The sequence below is a fragment of the Heloderma suspectum genome, chromosome 2, assembly GCF_057233095.1.
Source record: "Heloderma suspectum isolate Gila_16-S chromosome 2, 16-S_ref, whole genome shotgun sequence".
Lineage (NCBI taxonomy): Eukaryota > Metazoa > Chordata > Lepidosauria > Squamata > Helodermatidae > Heloderma > Heloderma suspectum.
In genome coordinates this window covers 29,072,966-29,095,213 of record NC_139459.1, presented here as the reverse complement: position 1 = coordinate 29,095,213, position 22,248 = coordinate 29,072,966, and the positions used below count along the sequence as shown (strand labels likewise).

General features: G+C 44.6%; 1 protein-coding gene across 1 annotated transcript; it reads left to right on the top strand.

Moving 5' to 3' along the window:
• The first annotated feature begins 1,247 nt into the window (after positions 1 to 1,247).
• Positions 1,248 to 19,490, top strand: LOC146352039 (leukemia inhibitory factor receptor-like). The gene is made up of 6 exons (XM_084833099.1): positions 1,248 to 1,380; positions 5,576 to 5,739; positions 9,789 to 9,960; positions 12,552 to 12,842; positions 17,126 to 17,255; positions 19,204 to 19,490. Exons 1-6 carry the CDS (start codon positions 1,296 to 1,298, stop codon positions 19,367 to 19,369), a joined length of 1,008 nt encoding a protein of 335 aa, XP_084689225.1. The 5' UTR covers positions 1,248 to 1,295; the 3' UTR covers positions 19,370 to 19,490.
• The last annotated feature ends 2,758 nt before the right edge of the window (positions 19,491 to 22,248 follow it).

The window sequence follows — 22,248 nt, the reverse complement described above, 5'->3', positions numbered from 1 at the left end:
TTCTCTGGCTCCCGATTGCCAGCGATACGGCCGCCATGCCATATCGCTGGCTGAAGGGGACTGACTGCAGATGCAAATGGTATCCAGGATGCCATTTCCAGCCATAAAGGTCTTAGTTTGAGGTAAATGCAGCCATAAATGGCTTCATTTAGCTTAAACTAAGACCTTTACAGCCGCAAATGGCATCCTGGACGCCAATTGCGTCCCTGCTTTTCATTCACGCAAATAGGCTATGCAAATATTCTCCGCCATTTATGGCTGCATTTACCTTAAACTAAGACCTTTACCTTTAAACTAAGGCCATTTGCGTCCACAGTCAGTCAATACCCCTCAGTCAGCAATATGGCATGGCGGCCGTATCGCTGGTGCTTCGGAGCCGGCTGGCGGCTCCGTGGAATCGCTGCAGAGCACAGCTGGCCGAAGAGGATTCCGGGGGGAGGAACGGATCACCTCCCCCCCACGGGTAGATTCCCCATGGACCGCCAGGTAGGGAATCCGCCCATCCCTACTAGCTTATTGGCCTTGCCTCAAAACAGAGAGCTTCAGCTATTGGGCGGTATAGAAATGAAATGAAATGAATGAATGAGAGTTGTTCATTCTGAGAAAGCTACTTCATAAGACGCAGCTGAGCTAGGACACCTCCTGCTCCAGAGTGTATGGCCTTGAATGTGCAAATTTACCAGAAGAAAGGAGGCTGAATAGGTAGGTGTGCATACGTGCAAAGCTGAATTTGGGATTGCACAGCTGACTGCAGAACGTGAGCAACTTGCACTTAATTGAATTTAAGAAGAACACCGGAGAGAGGAATTTCCAAGAAAATAAAGTCATCCCCAAACCCGAGGCAGTGGCCATATAATGCAGGAATGTTGCTAGCAGGTGTAGCGGCAGTCCAGGCTTCTGGTTGAAAGGTGATGTTTTTCTACATTTGTGCAAAGACTTGGGGAAAAGGTATATAAGATGCACCAAATTCAGCAAAACTCTGAGGAAGTCAAGAACGCCAGAGAGGAGCAGTCACCCTGCTGCTGGGTTTGGCCGCCCAATTTGCTGCTCCAACATTGGTAACTATTTATAAGTGAACGTGACAAGTGCAAATAGATTGCAATTAACTGCATTTTTATCTAAATAAAGTTCTAGAAGTTGTATTTAGATTTTAAGTCTCAGTCTAGATTTCAGCCCAAGATCCCAGCAATTTGTAACAATAACACTGTTTGAAAATGTACACTTCATTTCCTTCTTTTAATTATTAGAACCTGTTTCTGTGAGGTGACCAGTTCTTCACAGTGAATTGTAAAAGAATGAGGACAATCCCATTTGCCTGCTGTCTATTGGCAGTAATATATCTGTATTTTCTGAACCACTTGGCCCACAGTCAAGAAAAAGGTTGGTGTGATTTGATACTTTTTGCTGTTTCTCTGCCTGCCTGTCTGCTGTTATGGTTTCTGTGCATGCTTTCCACCTCTATGCATTTTATGCCTACACTGTAATGTATTCTTTAATGTACATATTATGCATTAAACATTTACATTAGAGCATGAAAGAACAAAAATGATTTGTATGAAGTTGTAAGCTGCCTTGAGAATTTAGAGAGGTGGGGTAGAGATTTAATTAAGTCTGTATGAGTCATCTGTTCCTGATGTTGATAGGGCTGCATGTATTCTGCAAGCACAAGCCCTAAAAGTGGTATTTGCTATTCTGAGGGAATTGCTTAAAAAAAGAGAAAGTTTATGTGCCTTCAGATCTTGAAAGAGAGCAGACAATGTAAGAAGTCAGGAATTTTTTGGAAGTGGGCAGCCACAAGGAGCAGCGGGGTGGGTGGGGTGTTGTTAATAAAGAGGGCTGGTGTGGCATAGTGGCTAAGGGCGCAATCCTATGGGGATAGGTGGCCGCCTCCAAACTCGGAGGTGACCACCTATCCAATGCAGGGCAGGAGAAGCACAGAGGGGATTGTCCCCTCCATGCTTCTCCTGCCCTGCATTTGTGGCTAGACAGCCGATTTCGGCTGTCTAGGCATGGGAAGGTGGGCCAGGGGAGGAGGCTGCCTGAGAACACATAGGAAGTGTCATTCCAGCATTTCTGCCTTCCCCACCCTGGAACGCCCCCCGTTTTGGCCGCTCCCTGCTCCTCTTAGGAGCGTGAAGCATGGGGCTGTTCTGCCTGTCTGTGGGGCAGCGTGGGATGGGGGGAAGGTTGGTTCTCCGGGAACCGACCTTGGAGTGCGGGCTCCGAGGTTGGTACCTGGAAAACCAGATATCCTATGGCCATGTAGCTGCTGACTAGCAGCCATAGGATTGCTCCCCCCAAGACTGTATTATGAATCAGGAGGTCCCAGGTTCAAAACTTGCCTTTGCCATGAACTTACTAGGTGGCCATGGGCAAGTCACTCTCTCTGAGCCTCAGCATTCCCATCTGTGGTGTAGGGGATAATTATGGATTTACCTTAATAGGTGGCTGTAAGGATTATAACTCAGTTATACATATACAAAGCACTCTCCACACAGTTGTAAAGTATGTATTATTATTTGGTTTGGCTCTTACTTATTCATTTCATTCATTCATTCCTTACATTTCTTTCCCACGCAACAGCCAAACTCTCTGGGCAGTTTACAAAGATTAAAAACCTTAAAAATACAATATGGTACATTATAATATAAAACCTTTACATGCAAACATATAAACAGACAGCACACATACACACATGCGTGCTTGCGCGTGCACGCACACACACACAATTTTAACAATAAACAATAAGAGATCCCATGACCTGATTAAAAACCTCATCATATGCTGCTAAATGCCTGGGAGAAAAGGAAACTCTTAACCTCGCACTGAAACAATGTTGGTGCCAGGTGGGCCTCACTGGGAGATTGTCCCAAAATTGGGGGGCCATGACCAAGTAGGCCCTGTTCCTTGTTGCCACCTTCTGAGTGTCCCTTTGAGGAGGCACTTGGGGGAGGGCCTTAGATGACGAGCATAGCATATGGGTAGGTTCATGCCCAGAGAGGAGCTCCGTCAGGTATTGCAGTCCTGAGCCTTGTAAAGCTTTATAGGTCAAAGATTCCTCCCCTTCGGCATATTGTGCTCTTGCATAAAGGTAACAGGCCTTTATTTAGCTACTATGGCTAATAGGAGTTGATAATTCCTCGTTTAACCCAGCAAACCCTCCATATGCTGCTGTGGCTGGGCCTCTGTCCAACATAGTCCAGCATCCTGTTTCCCATTCCCTGTTCCTCTGCTTCCAAGAAGCCTACAAGCAGGACATGAAGGCCTCCTAAACTGTATGGTTTTCAAAGGCTTATTGCTTCTGAAGTTGTTGTTGTTGTTGTTATATTTATTTGTATCCCGCCTTTTTCCCAATACTGGGACTCAAGGCAGCCTTACAACGTTAAAATATATACAATTAAAACCTATAAATAGAAATAGAAATACAACTGTACAAAAGTTAAAAATATAATTAAATCATCAATATTAAAATTGTAAAAATATTAAAACATTAAAAGACAACCACCACCACAAAAATAATATCCATATGTCACATTTTCACAGGTCCAGACTAGTTATCCCCAAAGGCCTGCTGGAACAAAAAAGTTTTTGCATGCCTATGAAAACATATCAAGGAGGGTGCCACTCTCGCCTCCCTGGGAAGGGAGTTCCAGAGCCTTGGGGCAGCCACTCAGAAGGCCCTCTCCTGCGTTCCCACCTGCGTTCCCACAGGCATGCCTGTGATGATAGTGGGATGGCGAGAAGATCTCAGGGCACGAGTAGGCTCATAGGGGAGAATATGGTATTTCAGATAACCTGGACCTGAGCCGTATAGGGCCTTATAGGACATAACCAGCACTTTGAATTGTGCCCGGAAACAGACCGGGAGCCAGTGAAGCTGTTTTAACAGGGGAGTTGTATGCTATAAGTTGCTTACGTATAGCTATATGTGTCCCTGTTTTGCTGCTCTTTCTTTTTGCTGCTTGGCACAATGTTGTAATTTCCTTAACTGCCATCTGCCAGCTTTGGGGGAAAAAGGGGCCTGGAGACAATAATAAGCCCCACTCTGTCACCACTCTCCCTAGTGCTGTCATAATCCTTCAAGGGCACGCTTCTGTGAAGCACAGAAGCTGCTCCATGTCCCATCTGGCTTCTTTCTGGCCTGGGCAAGCTGAGGAGCTGCTAAAGAATCCTGAGCACAGTTCCGAGTCAACAAAACATTCTGGGGCAGAATTGGTCTTGGTCATCCATCAGTGGGGGCTGGTGGCTCCGATTTCAGTGGGGTGTGAATCCATTATGGGTTTCAGTTGGAACCAGCCAGAACTCTAAAGTAGCTATCCAAAGTGCTGAACCTGTTTTTGGAGCTAGGGTTCAGCACCTTGGATAACTCCTTTACAGTTCTGGCTTGTTCCAAATGAAACCCAGAATGGATTCACATCCCACCGAAATCGGAGCCACCAGCCTTCACTGACCTTCAACAGAAGAGAAAGAGAGATAGAGAGAGGGAGAGGGAGGGAGTGTCCACCTTTGACATTATGATTTTAAAGGAAAATCAGACTAGAAATAAATAAATGTAAGCAAACACATTGATGCAGAATACAGCATCCTGTGTATCTCAGTTTTCTTGTCTTGTCTTGTCTTGAAATAGCAAGTTTCTAACTAGTTCTTAAGCCTGTGAAGATAAGTTCAAATGTGAAGACTTGGTTAAGGCTGCATTCTGACACACACTTACTCAGGAATAAGTCCCATTGACCTCAATGGAGTTTACTTCTAAGTAGACAATCCCAGAAGTCAGTGGCTGCCGGGTTTTGTTTTCAATTGCAGGGTTCCCAATGGTTGAGGGTCACATCCTCAGTGCCGTGCACAGGTTTTTCTCTGCCTTCCTCAAGAATGATCACTAAGGGGAGGGGGCAGATAAAGCACAATTCCCTCCCTTTCCCCTCTCCCAAAGATCCAGATTTATTTTTAACTCCAGCTGAGCTATTAATAATTCCTAAAATGGCATGTGTTCCCTGCAGGAAAATCACTGTGGCCTTCCCACCACAACACACACACACTGCCTCACCCACCAATGGGGAGTTGCAGGTTGAACATGGGGAAAGAGGTGCCTGATACCAGACCCAAGTTTTTACCACTTGCACCACCCTGCTTTTTCAGAGAGGGCTCTTGCTCATTGGGCACTGACAAAGTCACGCATTCCCAAAGACGCCAGGCTGAGAGCCATTTTTAGTCAGGGCAGGTGACCCTGGGTGAGATAAACCATTGCTCTGATTGGTGCAGAGATCTTTCATGAGGTTGAAAGGACGGAGGGAGGACGGCAGGGGGAACAAGAAAGCTGATGTCAAAAGCACATGACCATAGGTGCCTGGTTAGGGAACACCTAGGTTACTTTTCACACAACCTAACCTTGGTATGGCTGTTTGCATTGGACAATGAGAGAACCCCCCCCCTGTGGTAGGAAAAGAGCAACTGAGTACATCTAGACATATGAATAAAGATTTTTAAAATCCTGACAGGAGAGGGGAGTTAAATAGTGCTTTGCAACTTTGGATACCAAGTAGTTCTGAATTGGGCTGTTACTTCTTCCCCACCCCAGAGCTTGTTCCCCCCACTCCAAAGATTCGTAGATTGACTCCCAACTTCATCTCTGACACATTTGAACTGGAGTGGCATGATAGTGGCTCAGCCTTTCCAGATGAAATATACGCTACCTGGCAAATTCAGATCCTGCGCAAACAGCCGATGGAGGAAGTGGCACTAGTAAGCTATTTCTCTTTACCTTTCCAGCCCAATTATTGGGTGTGTGCATGTGCCTGTGCGTGCATGTGTGCATGCATGTGTTGAAGTCATCTCTTAAAAGGGAAAACCTTTCTTTTAAAGAAGCCCTTCAAAGAAATGAACTGCATATTTTATCACTTGAATGTATTCTGTATGTGTATAATGAGAGACAGCACAAGGTAGTGGTTAAGGGCCAAAATGGACATTACTTTAAATCCATTTGATTAGGGTAGGATCCCCAAATAGCCATGAAGCTTACTTGATGATCTTGGGATGGTCTCAGGGGTCCTGCACACGAGGCTCTTATCGTGCACTCGTGGTGGGTCACTCACGGAAGTTTGCAGGTCCTTTTCACGACATCGTCAACTTCCAGGACGCATCCAGCAGTTTTTGAACTTTATCCTGCTTTTTAAAAGATCAGAAGTAATGCACTATTTAAATTTAAATCTGCTTTAATGGCTGTGTGTTCTGCTATAACCACAGCCTGGGAAGAAGAAGCCATTGGGCTGGAGCAGGAAAATCACAACTGCCCTTTTTTCCCCCTTGACCCCTCCTCCAGCATGTCTGCCTGCTGACCTGGACTGGGAGGAGAGTTTTCTTGGCTGGGCTAGGAGAGGCTCAAAGCAAGCTTGGAGCTGTCAGAGGAGGAAGAAGACAGCGACCCTCCTTGTAAACAACTGATAGCAACAAAGCCCTATACCGCTTTGCAGTGTGAGACAGAGATACCTGGATCCATCGGGAGACCCACTGATTTTAGGCTCACTCCCTTACTCTCCGCCCTGAGGCTGCAAAGAACTTGCAGCATGTGTCCGCCCGTTCTTTAATCCTGAAAAGAAACTGGAAAGCCTGGTGTGGTGAAGCTCTCAGTCTCAGCTTAACCTACGTCACAAAGTGGCTGTGAGGATAAAGCGATGCGATGGAGAAACACATACATGCCAGATACACACTGACAGCTGGGGATGGTCAGATCAGTCTATTCCTAATCCAGGACAGTTTTGGTTGTGTGCATTCGTAACAACTACATCATAACATTCAGAGAAGTGTGAAAAATGGAGGATAACTGCACTCCAACCCATGTATTAGTCTGGGAAGTGCAAATTAGATTGGTTTGCATTAAAATGCCAACCAAATGGAGTTGAGCATCCTTACTGACAACACTGTCAAGACAGATGGCTGGACATCAATCATTAGCAGCAAGTAATGAGTGCTTTTGCTTTGATTATCAACGACACAAACATATCAACAACTAGATACTTGTGAATTGTGGGCAGTTGAGACATTGTTCCATTTTCTGGCTGTGGAGAATCTGCTAAGCAGATCCTCCCTCAGTGCCCTTCATATGTTGCTGCCCCTCCATATTTTAATTTATTACTCATTTTATCCTGTCCTTCCTCCTAAAGTGCTCAAAAGGCACACATGCCACCCCCACCTTTTATCCTTATACCAAACCTGTGAGAGAGGTGAGGCTGAGAGAGTATTAAAGGCCTAGGATTGCTTAGAGAGCTTGAGTGGGGGATTTGAACCCGAGTCTTCCAATTTATAGTCCATTCATAGTCCAACATTCTAACCATTACACCATATTGGCTGTCCATCAAAAAATGGATACAAGGATATCAAAACTGCTTTGCTTCAAGTCAGGTGACACTAGACAGACGCCCTGTGAGCAAAGGCGGTGGTGGTGGTACTTCATGATCTGTGGTGGTAAAGCCTTTGTAATAAAATTACAAATGACTAAAAACGAAATGGAAGGTGAGGACAGAAGAGAGAAAAGGAAGATGCAACATAGTAATGGATGTAATTCAATGTAAAGCTGGAGGTCAATGAAGTGGAAGGAGACCAGAGGGCTTCAGAATATTGCAAATAATATGAACCAGTGTGGCCCAGTGGTTAGACTGCTGGGACAGAACCAGGGAGACCCAAGTTCATATCCCCACTCAGCTACGACACCCACGAAGTGACCTCAGGCCAGTCACCATAGCTCTTAACCTGACCTGCTTTGCAAGGTTGTTGTGAAGATCAAAGTGATGAGGGAAAACCACTCTGAGCTTAGCCACCTTGTTGTGAAGTGTGTGTGTGTGTGTGTGTGGGGGGTGATGCTTAAATAAATTTAAAAAAAGGATTAACGCTGCCACTTTCCCACCTACTGAATATGTAAATTTTTGTTCCTGTGCATCAGCTACATTGTGAAGAAGACTAATAGCAGGTGAAAGCCTGGAAAAGCCATGAAAAGAAAACAGAATTTTGCAGAAAGCTCTAAAGAAAGAAAGTTTATAGATGGATTTTTAGGGCATATGGGAAAGACATTTATTTCTAGTAAACATTTTTTCTTTCTCCCCTGAACATGATTAAAGTTTTCTTTATAAAACAACTACTATTATAGAATCATGCAACAGATGAGATTGTATATCGGAGAGATTCAATTTGTGATCAGCTGCTTCGATCTCTGTTGTGAGAAAGTACTTCTTATTAAGGAAGCAATCCTATGGCCACTAGTCAGCGGCTAGACGGCCATAGGATATATGGTTTTCCAGGTACCGACCTTGGAGCCCGCGCTTCAAGGTTGGTTCCTGGAGAACCGACCTTCCCCCTCCTTCCGCACTTCCTCGGAGGCAGTGTGGAATGGCCCATACATTCCCTACTCGGAAGAGGAGCGCAGAGAGGCCCAAACGGGGCATGCCGGGGGGGGGGTGTTCCGGGGGGGGGAGGCGGAAATGCCTGTACGACACATCCTATGTGTTGTCCGGCAGAGTCCTCCCCCGCTCTGCCTTTCCGTGGCTAGACAGCCGAAATCGGCTGTCTAGCTGCAAATGCAGGGCAGGAGAAGTGCGGAGGGAACGATCCCCTCCGTGCTTCTCCTGCCCTGCATTGGATAAGCGGTTGCTTCCGAGTTCGGAGGCGGATGCCTATCCCCATAGGATCGTGCCCTAAAATATTTAAGCTTTTAAAAAATTAAATGAGAAATCATCCAATTATAAAATATGAAATTGAAACATAGGCAACAAACTGTAACTGAGATATAACCAAGAAAGTGAGTTCCTAGTCTTTGAAAGCTATTTGTTAGTCTTTAAAATGCCCTGGGTCCTATTGAGCAGGACCAGGGGTATTGCAGTTGAGCAGGAAAGAGCCATTGTGAGCCTTGGGCCCACATGTTTCCTGTCCTCCCCCTCCTCCCATGCAGCTAGGAGGATGACTTTGGCACTGTTTAGTTCCATTTTCTCCAGATCTCAGCTTGTCGTGACATCTGGACCAGGGATCATGGGTTATAGCAAACACTGGTTAGTTTAACAAGCCATCTTCAGAAACCACAGTTTGAAGTTGGCTTGCTTTGAAACCGACCAGAGTTGGTTATAAACTGCAATTTCAGGTCTGGATGACACAAGAAATTTTCAGGGAAGTAAAACTAATTGCTGCCAAAGCTGTCCACCAGACTGCACAGGCAGAAGGCAGGGAGATCATGCAAGCCCAAAGCTTGCAGTAGTTCTTTTCTGGTTGTGGCCATATTGTTAAGCCATGGTTTAGTGTCACATGCAAACTGGGCCAATGTCAAAAATAGGGAATACCAATGAGGGATGTACGGGCTGTGTAAAATCGGCTCCATCTGTGTTTCATGGATTGTCAGGCTCTTTTTTGTTCTGTCATCTGCTCGCAGCTGGATGCGAATACTTTTTTTGTCACGCAGAAAAATACGTAAATAATTACATAAGAGGTTTTGTAAGAATTTACATAATTTATCTTACTATGTAACATTTAGCATATTATCCCTCATTTCATTCAACTTTTCCTCAGCAGAAACTTGCATATTTTCCTACAAATAAATATGCGAACATTTCGGGAAAGTAAAAAACAAAATCCGGATTCTGCCTGGCTAGAGGGGGTCACTCTACAGAGGAATCTGCAGGTCGGATTCTTAGAAATCCAAGCTATTTTTAGTCCCTCAGATTTCTCCAGCATCCCTAGTACCAATACAAAGCTAAAATGTTCAGATGACTTCTTACATAAGTATTTGTGTAACATTTCTTTTATGTTTTTAGGAGACCTTTCAGTCAAAATTTACTGGTCAGAACAATCTTCTCCATTGGACCTGGAAGTCAGACCTGCCTTTTAATTGCACCACACACTATGTCAGGATTCGCTATCAGCTTCATGGGAATGCATTGGATGGGACTGTATGGAGTGAATGGAGCCAACTTGCAAGTATTTCTGGTAAGACAATGCTGTTGAGAACAAATTTGGAAGAACATGATCAATGATGTACATTTGATAAGAATCTTTTAGTGTGCAGAGGTACAGCATGAATGACTGCCTGGATTATACTTTCACCCATTGCACTGTTTACCAAGAGTTGCTGTGACTTTTTGCTGTTTTATAAGTGGATCTAAGATTCTACCTGAGACACCCATTTTTGCTGTTTCTAGAAGTATGAAAGTTAATGAGAGAAATATGAAAGTTTCTGGTTCAGAAGTGTTGCTAACATTAAGGGTGCTTCTGGGTTTGTTTGGGGGGTTTTCAGGTTCAAGCTGCTCTGATTCCCCCCTCCCCAAAAGTGCACAGCGCTTTTGGCCCCAGCACTTTTGGGGCTCCAACCCAAAGAACCTCTTAGAAGGCTGGTTTGGGGGTTTGGTATGAAGTGAGCAAATCTTGCCTTGTGTGCTCCTCCTGCTCTCATTTTTTATCAGGTAACCTCTCTTGTGGACTGTGGGAATGCTATGGGCATAATATACCTCGACTTCAGCAAAGATTTCGACAAAGTGCCCCATGATATCCTGATGAGCAAACTAGCTCAAAGTGGGCTAGATGAAACAAGGATCAGGTGGATCCACAGTTGGCTACAGAATCAGACTCAAAGAGTGCTTCTCAGTAGGATCTTCTCCAACTGGGGAGAGGTAATGAGCGGGGTACCGCAGGGCTCAGTCCTGGGCTCAGTGCTCTTCAACATTTCTATTAATGATTTAGATGAGGAGCTGCAGGGAATGCTTATCAGATTTGCAGATGACACAAAATTGGGCGGGATAGCTAATACTTTGGAAGACAGAAACAAAATTCAAAGCACTCTCGATAGACCGGAGCGCTGGGCAGAAAACAACAGAATGACATTTAATAGGGATAAATGCCAAGTTCTGCACCTAGGAAAAAGAAACCAAATGCACAGTTACAAGATGGGGGATACCTGGCTCAACCACACTACAAGCAAGAAGGATCTTGGAATTGTTGTAGATCACAAGCTGAATATGAGCCAACAATGTGATGTGGCTGCAAAAAAAGGAAAATGCTGTTTTGGGCTGCATTAATAGAAGCATAGCTTCCAAATCCCGGGAAGTACTATTTCCCCTCTACTCAGCACTGGTTAGGCCTCATCTGGAGTCCTGTGTCCAGTTCTGGGCACCGCACTTTAAGAAGGATGCAGACAAACTGGAGAGGGTTCAGAGGAGGGCAAAGAGGATGATCAGGGGACTGGAAACAAAGCCGTATGAGGAGTGACTGAAAGAACTGGGCATGTTTAGCCTTGAGAAGAGAAGACTTGAGGGGAGACATGATAGTGCTCGTCAAGTACTTGAAAGATTGTCACAGAGAGGAAGGCCAGGATCTCTTCTCCATCATCCCAGAGTGCAGGACATGGAATCATGGGCTCAAGTGACAGGAAACCAGATTCCAGCTGAACATCAGGACAAACTTCCTGACTGTTAGAGCAATATGACAATGGAACCAATTCCCTCTGGAGGTAGTGGGCCCTCCCACACTGGAGGCATTCAAGATGAAGCTGGACAGCCATCTGTCAGGGATGATTTGACTTGGATTCCTGCACTAAGTGGGGGGTTGGACTCGATGGTCTTATAGGCCCCTTCCAACCCTGCTATTCTTTGATTCTATGATTTACTCCCTGACTTATAGTTTGTTGCAAACTGTACTTTGCCCAGTCTGCATGTAATGACAAACTATGGTTTGTTCCAACTATAGTTTTCCTGCAAATCCATGTAGCATCAAAAGCATTATATGGTATTTTGTCTCTACCAAGCCCAGGTCTTTTATTATTTGAGCAGGTTTCTCTCTGGTGATGGTATAATGACTTGCTTACTTATTTATTACATTTGAATACATCCCAAAGGCTGAAGCTTTTTATTTTTGTAAATTTTTAAAACCATGTAAGCTGCATTGGCTCTCTGTAGAAAAAGAGGCAGTGCTAAATGAAGGAACTTCACATAGAATTCATTTCCAAAAAACATTTTGAAGAATTGATGTGTGGTAAAACATCATCCTAAATTGTGTTTACTATTAATTCAACAGAAAATAAATTAGCTTTTGTCCCAAATTTCCATTTCTTTAGGTGTATTTGTCTAACAACTGCCTCTCATGAATAGAAACATTCATATTTTTAGTGACTTAGAGAAGACAAGCGGGGATCTGCAACATTTTGTTGCAGAGTGGGCCAGGAATGTTCCCTAACTTAAGCTGAGATACGGAAAGGTTTGCAAAGCAGGATGACATTGTGCTGTTGTGTAAGGCTCCCTGCGGCTCAGGGCTTATGCTTCTTTCTTCCCATTTGGGAAAAGTATTGGAAATCTTTGCTGTTTGACTGCGTGCTTGACGTTTACTTTTCTTGAATGCAATGGCCAGCAGGTATCGTGAAGCCTTGCAAGGGGCTTGCTTAGGAATCATTCTTAAGAGATTGTGTCTGTAAAAGGTGCCACCAAAAAGGTACAAAGATGGAGCAGGTCAACTGATTACCTAGAGAAAATAACCAAATCTGGCAGATCTTTCCCCTCTTCACTCCTGTTCTTTTGCCCTTTCCATTACAGGAAAAGATACAGGCTCTACCACACAGATGTATCCTATAGACCGCGTGGTGCATGTAGGTTCCAACGTGACTTTCTGCTGTGTGTGGAAGAAAGGACAAAGCATGATTAGCGTGCATTACGCTGGCTGTCGAACTGCACCGTGTTGGACTGCCCCTCTTTCTGAACGGAGCACATTAATCCACATGGGCAAAGTCAGAGTGTCAATACATTCTGGGAATAATGCATGGTGTAATTTACAGAACCTACCAGGACCTGGTCGTGCCCTTACTGGAACTGTTCTATTTGTAGGCTGTAAGTATATAAACCAATTGGGCAAATAGACACTTCTGCAGCGATGGCCACAAATCTCAGGAATTTTTAGAAAGTGAACTCCTTCGGTTTGGAAATATGTGGCTTATTCTGAGCTTATTCTGAGTGCAACCCTGTTGATTGTCCTGGACCTCTCAGCGGCTTTCGATACCATCGACCATGGTATCCTTCTGGATAGGTTGTCTAGGTTGGGAGTTGGAGGCACTGCACTACAGTGGTTCCGCTCCTACTTGGATGGCCGATTCCAGGAGGTGGTGCTGGGAGATTATTGCTCTGTGCCATGGCAATTGTGCCATGCGGTTCCACAGGGCTCTGTTTTATCCCCCATGCTGTTTAACATCTACATGAAACCGCTGGGGGAGGTTATCCGGAGGTGTGGGCTAAGGTGCCATCAATATGTGGATGACACCCAGCTCTACCTCTCTTTCTCACCAAACCCAGGTGAGGCAGTGGTTGTTCTGAATCAGGGCCTGGGCATGGTAATGGACTGGATGAGGGCCAATAAACTGAAACTCAATCCAGGCAAGACGGAGGTACTGTTAGCGGGTGGTTCGTCTGCCCGGCTAGGTGATATTCAACCTGTTCTGGAGGGGGTTACACTCCCGCTAAAGGATCACGTTCGTAGTTTGGGGGTGCTCTTGGATCCAGAATTGTCACTTGAGGCACAGGTGAACTCAGTGGCACGGAGCACTTTTTATCAGCTTAGGCTGGTATACCAACTAAGCCCTTATCTGGACAGAGATAGCCTAGCTACAGTTATCCATGCTCTGATAACTTCTCATCTGGATTACTGCAATGCGTTATACGTGGGGCTGCCTTTGAAAATGGTCTGGAAACTTCAGCTGGTCCAAAATAGGGCAGCAAGATTGTTAACAGGGACTGGCCAGCAAGCTCATATTATACCAGTACTTTTTCAGCTGCACTGGCTGCCAGTCCATTTCCGGGCCCGATTCAAAGTGCTGGCATTAACATTTGAAGCCCTTAACAGCTTGGGGCCAGGTTATCTGAAGGATCGCCTCCTCCCATGTGTGCCTGCCTGGACCTTAAGATCATCCTCAGTGGCCCTTCTCCGTGAGCCCCTGCCAAAGGAAGTGAGGCAAGTGGCTACTAGGAGGAGGGCCTTTTCTGCTGTGGCACCCCAGCTGTGGAATGAGCTCCCTAGTGAGGTTCGCCTGGCCCCTACATTGTATTCCTTTCGGCGCCAGGTGAAGACCTTTTTATTTTCCCAGGCATTTTAGCATTTTAGCTTTCTAGACTTTTAGCTTTGCTGTTTTAAATCTGTATTTTAAATTCCTGCACCGCTGCTAGGTTTTATTGTGGGTTTATTGTTATATTGTGGTTTTAATGTTCTATATATTTTATATTGTTTTGTGTGCTGCTTGGGGGATAAAATTATTGTTTTAATTTTTGTGAACCGCCCAGAGAGCTTCAGCTATTGGGCGGTATAGAAATAAATAAATAAATAAATAAAATAAACCAGTACAAGCATACACATCAATTAGAACCTTTAGCGCCTGCAGAGAGGACCAGATTATGAGGAATTTGGCTTAGTTCCCTAGGAGGCTGAGGGTTCTGGAGCTTAAACTAGTCACAGAGATGTACTAATATATCAGTCTGTTATAGGATGGGCTTGTCTGTGTGAGAGGTCAAAGAGGTGGGGATTTAGTAAATCAGATTCCCTAACTCTTTGGGGAAAGGAAAGGTATGGGATGAGAAGGGAAAGGATTTTTTTGGACCCAGTATATTGTGGTTAGAGTGTTGGACTGGGACTTGGGAGATCCAGTTTCTAGTCTGTACTTGAGCTCACTGAATGAGGTTGATCATCTGACTACCAAGGCCAGTTGATCATCTGACTACCAATAAATAGAAATACGGGTGATTCTAGAAATGGGTACTCCATCGTGTGGATCATAGAATCATAGAATAGTAGGGTTGGAAGGAACCTACCAAACCATTGAGTCCAACCCCGTGCTCAATGCAGGAATCCAAGTCAGAGCATCCCTGACAGATGGCTGTCCAGCTTCATCTTGAATGCCTCCAGTGTGGGAGGGCCCACTACCTCCAGAGGGAATTGGTTCCATTGTCGTATTGAGAGGTACAGGGGGAGTGCGACCTTGTTGATTCTCCTGGACCTCTCAGTGGCTTTCGATACCATCAACCGTGGTATCCTTCTGGATGGGTTGCCTGGGTTGGGAGCTGGAGGCACTGCACTGCAGTGGTTCTGCTCCTACTTGGATGGCCGATTCCAGAAGGTGGTGCTGGGGGATTACTGCTCTTTGCCACAGCAATTGTGCTGTGGAGTTCCACAGGGCTCTGTTTTATCTCCCATGCTGTTTAACATCTACATGAAACCGCTGGGGTCATCAATGTACGGATGATCAGGAAGAGATCCTGGCTTTCCTCTCTTTGACAGCCTTTCACGTACTTAAAGAGCACTGTCGTATCTCCCCTCAGTCTTCTCTTCTCAAGGCTAAGCATGCCCAGTTCTTTCAGTTTCTCCTCATAGGACTTTGTTTCCAGACCTTTGTTTCCAGCAGCTGTTCCCCAACAATGTTAAATTTTTAAAACCCTACAGACTTGAACAACTTATTTTCCTTACATATCAGAAGTAATTTGCTTCTAATTAAGTTGGGATTCACTTCACAGCTGGGTGGGGGGTGGTTGTTTTTTTTGCACCGTTGATTACTTTTACCTCTTGCTTGCCTTGACGCTTTTGAATATATACAGCTTTGATTGATTTGGTAATGCCAGATCTAGTCTTGCGTGCATGACCCAACAATGCTGAGCAATCTCCTTGGTTAATGCCAACATTTCCCACTATGGTACCAGCCAAACTTTCTTAAAGGCACCATGCTTACGGCTGCCAATATCACAGAGGGTACAGGGCCTGCCTTACTGCCAAGCAGCCTGCTAACATGGGCAAATTGGTCTGCTTTGGTTTTACTCAGTTTCTCAGTTTCCCAAGAAAGTTCATTTCGTCTCATTTCCAAATCTGATTGTGAATTTAGCAATAAAAGTCTGCATGATCATTGATGTGAATTTTTGTACAAATTTCTTCGAATATATCCATTCTTGTATACACTTTTCCCAGTATACACTTCTTGCAAGCAATTTTCCCTAATATGTGTTTTTCTCCATACTCCATACATATGCATTTTTGTGCACGCTTTTCCTTAATATACACATTTTTTTAGTTGCAAACTATATCACACAATTCTGAAAAGTGTGGATTTGGGTATGCAAGGATGTTCCAGTTCATGTATAGATTTGGGAAGTACAACTTGGATAAGTTTGTATAAAATATAGAATGAAAAATTTCTCCCCATCCCTAGCCTCAACTTAAGTGAATAATTACATGATGTGTGTGGGGGGGGGGGGGGGCTGATATCTATAGAGCTTCTCTGTATGCTGCCTACTCCACTTGACGTTCCCTATTTGCCATATTAAGGGAGCGATCTTATGTCCACTAGATGGCCATAGGATATCCTCTTTTCTGGGAACCGACCTCCCCCCATGTCCACTCCACACTGCCTCCGAGGCAGCACAGAGAAGCCCTGTCCTCTGGGCTTGGAAGAGGAGTGCGGAGCGACTGAAAAGGGGCTGGGCTGGGGATGTTCCAGGGCGGGGAGAGCGGAGCTGTGTGTACAACACATCCTATGTGTCATACACACAGCCTCCTCTCCCAGCCGGTCGGCCGCCCGCAGCTAGACAGCCGAAAATGGATGTCTAGTGGAAAATAGCAGGGCAAGAGAGGCATAGAGGGAACAATCCCCCCCGTGCCTCTCCTGCCTTGCTTAGGATAGGCAGTCCCCTCTGAGTTTGGAGGTGGCCGCCTATCTTGATAGGATTGCACCCTAAATATTTATTCAGGCCCTGGTTTTGTTTGTGCATGGATACTTTGGTCACTTGGTGCACTGATTCATGGGTTTTCTATAAGGGTTGCCCATGCAGTGTCACTCTTATTTCAAATGCATAGAATGCCTTTTCTGCAGCAAACTCTGGGCCACCTCCAAGTAATGGGTTCCACTGCTGAACTGATTGGCCAGTGGACTTGTACATTCCTAGGTGCAATCAGTTTGATTATTCAGTTCTGTATGCAATAAATGAATTATCACACACTTGAGTATAAGCAGAAATTGTACATAATAATTATGTATCATATAAATATTTATATTACTTACCTGAAAGCTGTAATGTAGGGTTTAACAAGTGTGTGTACGTACATGCAACTACTCCCCCCCCCCCGTTTTTCCTCACTGCTACAGACCCACCCGATGTTCCACGGAACTTGAAATGCGAAACACAGAATCCTAAGGAGATAAGATGCAAATGGGGACGGGGAAGATCCACTCACTTGTATGGCCCACGAAAAACAAACTACACTTTATTTGAACGGTAAATCCATGTTTGTCAGGAGAATATCTATATAATTTGCAGACAGATGTTATGAAGTCCTTGTTTGGTAAAAAATTGCCATTTGGTTAAACTGATTTTTAGGTCTACACGGGGGGGGGGGCAACATGTGCCCCATGAGGCACCCAGGGGAACTTTGCAGCTCCCACTAGGTCCCCTACGTCTGTGGCAGGGCCCCACCATGGTTGGTTCCCATCGATTCTTGTTTCCCAGCAGAATTGCACTCCACCCAGCCTGCCAAACTGTTTGGAGAGTTGGGGGGAGTACGATTCTGCAGGACAACAAGATGCGTGCACTCCACGTGCCTGTTTTCCCAGCAGTATAGTTGGTTCTGCAGAGAAATCAGATGCATGAGGATCACATGCTCTGTTTTTCTGCAGAATTGCATTCCTGCTGAATGCCTGTTACTCCTGCTGCTTCTTGTTTTGCCCAGGCTAAGCATAATCTAGCCATTTAGGTGCTTGCCTCGCCACAGGTGAAGGTCCACAAAAGCCCCTTTTAAAAACAGACTGAGGAGTTTCAATGCATTTTATATACTGTATTTAATGTTTTAACTTCTGTAAACCTCCCAGAGAGCTTCGGTTATGGAGCGGTATAGAAATGGAATGAATGAATGAATGATGTACCCAAATCTTCAGCTTTAGAAACAGATCAGACCAACCCAGGGAGAGATGTCTTTGAAACCATAGTCTCTTTACTGGAGGTCTTCCTACATGTGCAGTTCTGCTGGGAAACAAGACAGGCACTCCCTGTGCATCTTGTTTCCCAGCAGAACTGCTGGGAATGCAGTCACATGGCAACTTCTGACATGCCGCATCCAGTTGCCGGTTGCAGTCGTAGCTGTGGTGGGGAAGGGATGTGGCCCCCAGAGAGTTCGAGGGGATCATACACACCTCATCTCTAAACAGAGCTGCTTCTAAGACTGCACCAAATATTAATCATTTGCTTTTTAAAAAAATTAAAACTACCACTTTCTCTCTCTCTCTCTCTCTCTCCAAAACCCAATTAGATGATATGAAAATTCACCTTTTTTGTTTTTAAAGCCTGATCGGTGCTATTATTTCTGTGGCTGCTGCTTTTTCAATCCATCCCCCTCCAACCCACAGCTGCAATTGCTGCTTCTGCTTTGTGGATTCATCACATTTATTTATTTATTAAATTTATTGATCGCCCATCTGGCTGGTCACCCAGCCACTCTGGGCGATGTACAGCGTACAATAAAAACAGTTTAAAACAATAAAATTCTACAATAAAAACATTTTCTAAAATACCCTAACCCACCCCAAATGCCTGCCTGAACAACAACATTTTTAATGCACGACGGAAGCTCACATGAGCGATCCTACCCAATCAAGAATCGCATAGTGAATAGAACGATGCTCTGATACTGCATAGCCAATCAGAATGGGCTGTGTGATGATGGCACTGAGGGGAATATAAACAAAAAATGCTGAAAAGTGTTAAGTCAAGACCCTTTTGGCACTGCTGAAAATGTTTGTGCAAAATATTTTCCATGTCAGAACAATCAAATTAATTTGCCTGTGACCAAGGCAGGACATGCGTAAACAAGCTGCATTGCTCCTCCCTTCTGATGAGCAGGGAAACACACCTGAATCACAGCACCTGTTATGCATGAACCAGGAACTATGGTTCATAGCGTTAAAATCAGTTTGTGAACCCTGGCTTGTTTGGAAAGAAATGTTCAGTTGGAGGGACTGTACCGGAACAAACTAAAGGGAAATGAAGAGGAAGCAAATATTTTAAATATAAATAATTAAGATAAGGAAAAGGTAACTATCATGCAATCTGGGTCCTTTGTGCTTTCGTATAGCCAGTTCTGATACATTCTAAGTAAATCCGACTTCAGCCGATGACAGAAGGCTTTGATTTATCCTTAGATTTTAATTTGTGTTTTTTTTTTAATTTGCAGAATATCTGGGAAAAATATTACATGTACAGGAGAAGGACCAGATCCTGAGCGTTACCAATGTCGTTTTCCAATTCTGAACAGTCAGACAACGTATGACTTCGTAGTTGAAGCTTGGAATCATCTTGGTCAATCAAAAGCTTCTCTTTTATTTAATATAGAAGTGTAGAGATAAGACTTTATGTGCAGTGCGAAAGAATTAGTCCGTTTCAGAAGTTCCTATTCAGTAATCAAACCATCCTCCCCTAAAGATATATGTAACTGAATAAAGTTTTAATACAGTTCACGTGAACACTTCGTCACAGAGCCTGTTACGCTCAGGGTTCAATAATCTCACTCACCACCACCCTTTCCTTTTTTTACCCAAGGGCAAAATACACTTTGAAGGCTCAGAATCCGTGCGCAGTGTACAAACTGCTTTACTGGATCAGACCGAGGTCCATTTATTCCAGTGAAATGGGCTCTCAACAGCCAATATCTATGCAATATCTATACTTTTTAGTATCCTTTATGCTGTAAATATACAAATCGAAACACAACCTGGACCACGTTTTGATGGACCAGCCTATTTCCAGTCCATGTCAGTTTTGCATGTGTTCATTCATAAATTTGCAGACTGAGCAGGCACACAAGTCACCTGATCACAGATTATTTATTTATTTATTTATTACATTTATATCCCACCTTTTTTCCTCCAAGGAACTCAAGGCGGCGTACATAATCCTCCTCCTCTCCATTTTATCCTCACAACAACAACCCTGTGAGGTAGGTTGGGCTGAGAGTCTGTGACTGGCCCAAAGTCACCCAGTGAGCTTCCATGGCCGAGTGGGGACTAGAACCCGGATCTCCCAACTCCCAGTCCAGCACTCTAGCCACTCTAGGTGTACTGTATTTCTACTTAAATTATAGTAATTATTTCTAAATTTGCACCTATACCTTTAAATTAACACATGCAAATTTTATTAATTTATTTATTGCATTTATATCCCGCCTTTTTTCCTCTTGCAAGGAACCCAATTTTATTTATGCCAATCTGCATCATTTTCCTTCCTCTGTTTTGGTGATATATAAGTAGTTATCCTAGCAGTGGAGGAAGCTGTGCTGTTGCCAATTTTGAAGCAAGTTTCAACAGCCCGACAGGTTGGCTTCTATACAGTGTGTGTGTGTGTGTGTGTGTGTGTGTGTGACTGAGAGAGAGAGAGACAGAGAGAGACTGGGAGAGAGAATCTTTTCCTTTATCTCAGGCAGCAAAATGTCTGGCCCTGGCAACAAGAGCTGCAAAACTGCACGTGACTTCGCACAGGAAAACATTGTTTGGACTAACCAGACTTATTGTGTGACTCTCAGGTACACTGAATCAGACAGAGTTCCTGACAGCACACCCCACCTCCTCGACTCCACCTGAAATTGTCTCAGGGGCATCACTTGACACATTACTATTTCCCTATGTGTCGATAATATCTCTGGGAAGAAAAACATGGATTTTCCATACTGCACAAAGTGTGGCACCTTTCAGAGACTCTGACTCTTGATCTGGGAACCTCATTGTCTGTGGCTACAACAGGACTATGAGGAACTGTGCATGCTCAGACCTCAGCCTGAGTTCAGGTGCAGAAGGAAATAGGGCTGTGCAACATGGGCTCCTGTGATTGGCAGGCAGTATGAAACCTTCGGATTGGCCAAGTCTGGGATGGAGAGTAGACTGTGGCCTTCTGACCATGCGTGGTTCACAAAGCACTCTCTTCTGTCTCCTGCACTCCACTTCCAGCTTAAGCTGCTGATTTCAGCTCAGACGCCTAGTTCCAGCAATAGATAGCAGGCTCATCCCACACTGCCCTCCCCAAGTCTTGGAATTGTTGTCGGTCACAAGCTGAATATGAGCCAACAATGTGATGTGGCTGCAAAAAAGGCAAATGCTATTTTGGGCTGCATTCATAGAAACATCGCTTCCAAATCCCAGGAAGTACTAGTTCCCCTCTACTCAGCACTGGTTAGGCCTCATCTGGAGTACTGTGTCCAGTTCTGGGCACCACATTTTAAGAAGGATGCAGACAAACTGGAGAGGGTTCAGAGGAGGGCAACAAAGATGATCAGGGGACTGGAAACAAAGCCCTATGAGGAGAGACTGAAAGAACTGGACATGTTTAGCCTTGAGAAGAGAAGACTGAGGGGAGATATGATAGCACTCTTCAAGTACTTGAAAGGTTGTCACAGAGAAGAAGGCCAGGATCTCTTCTTGATCATCCCAGAGTGCAGGACACAGAATAATGGGCTCAAGTTACAGGAAGCCAGATTCCGGCTGAACATCAGGAAAAACCTCCTGACTGTAAGAGCAATACGACAATGGAACCTATTACCTGGGGAGGTGGTGGGCTCTCCCACACTGGAGGCCTTCAAGACGAGGCGGGACAGCCATTTGTCAGGGATGCTCTGACTTGGATTCCTGCATTGAACAGGGGGTTGGACTCGATGGCCTTGTAGGCCCCTTCCAACACTACTATTCTATGATTCTATGATTCTAAGTCTGGGCAGCCGTCCATAATCACAGCCATGCCCTGATAGCCCTATGATTTTTAATGCCATGAGTACATGAATCAGAATGCTGATTCATATAGCAGGCTGTCCACACCATGTCCTCACCACAGGGAAGATGGTCAACATCCTTCACACATCATGCTAAACTTATATTTAAAGGAAGTATTTATATCTAAATATCTTCACACAGCATGATTAAACAATCAAATGCACTACCACAAGTGATGGCCATGTAGTGATGGCCACCAACTTGGATGATTTTAAAAGAGGATTCAACAAATTCATGGAGGATAAGGCTATCAACGGCTACTAGACATGATGGGCTACATATTACCTCCAGTATCAGAGGCTATATGTCTCAGAATACCAGTTGCTCATGAGCACAAGTGGGACATAAGAACATCAGAAGAGCCATGCTGGATCAGACCAAGGGTCCACCTAGTCCAGCATTCTGTTCATACAGTGGCCAACCAGCTGTTGGCCAGGAACCCACAAGCAGGGCATGAGCTCAAC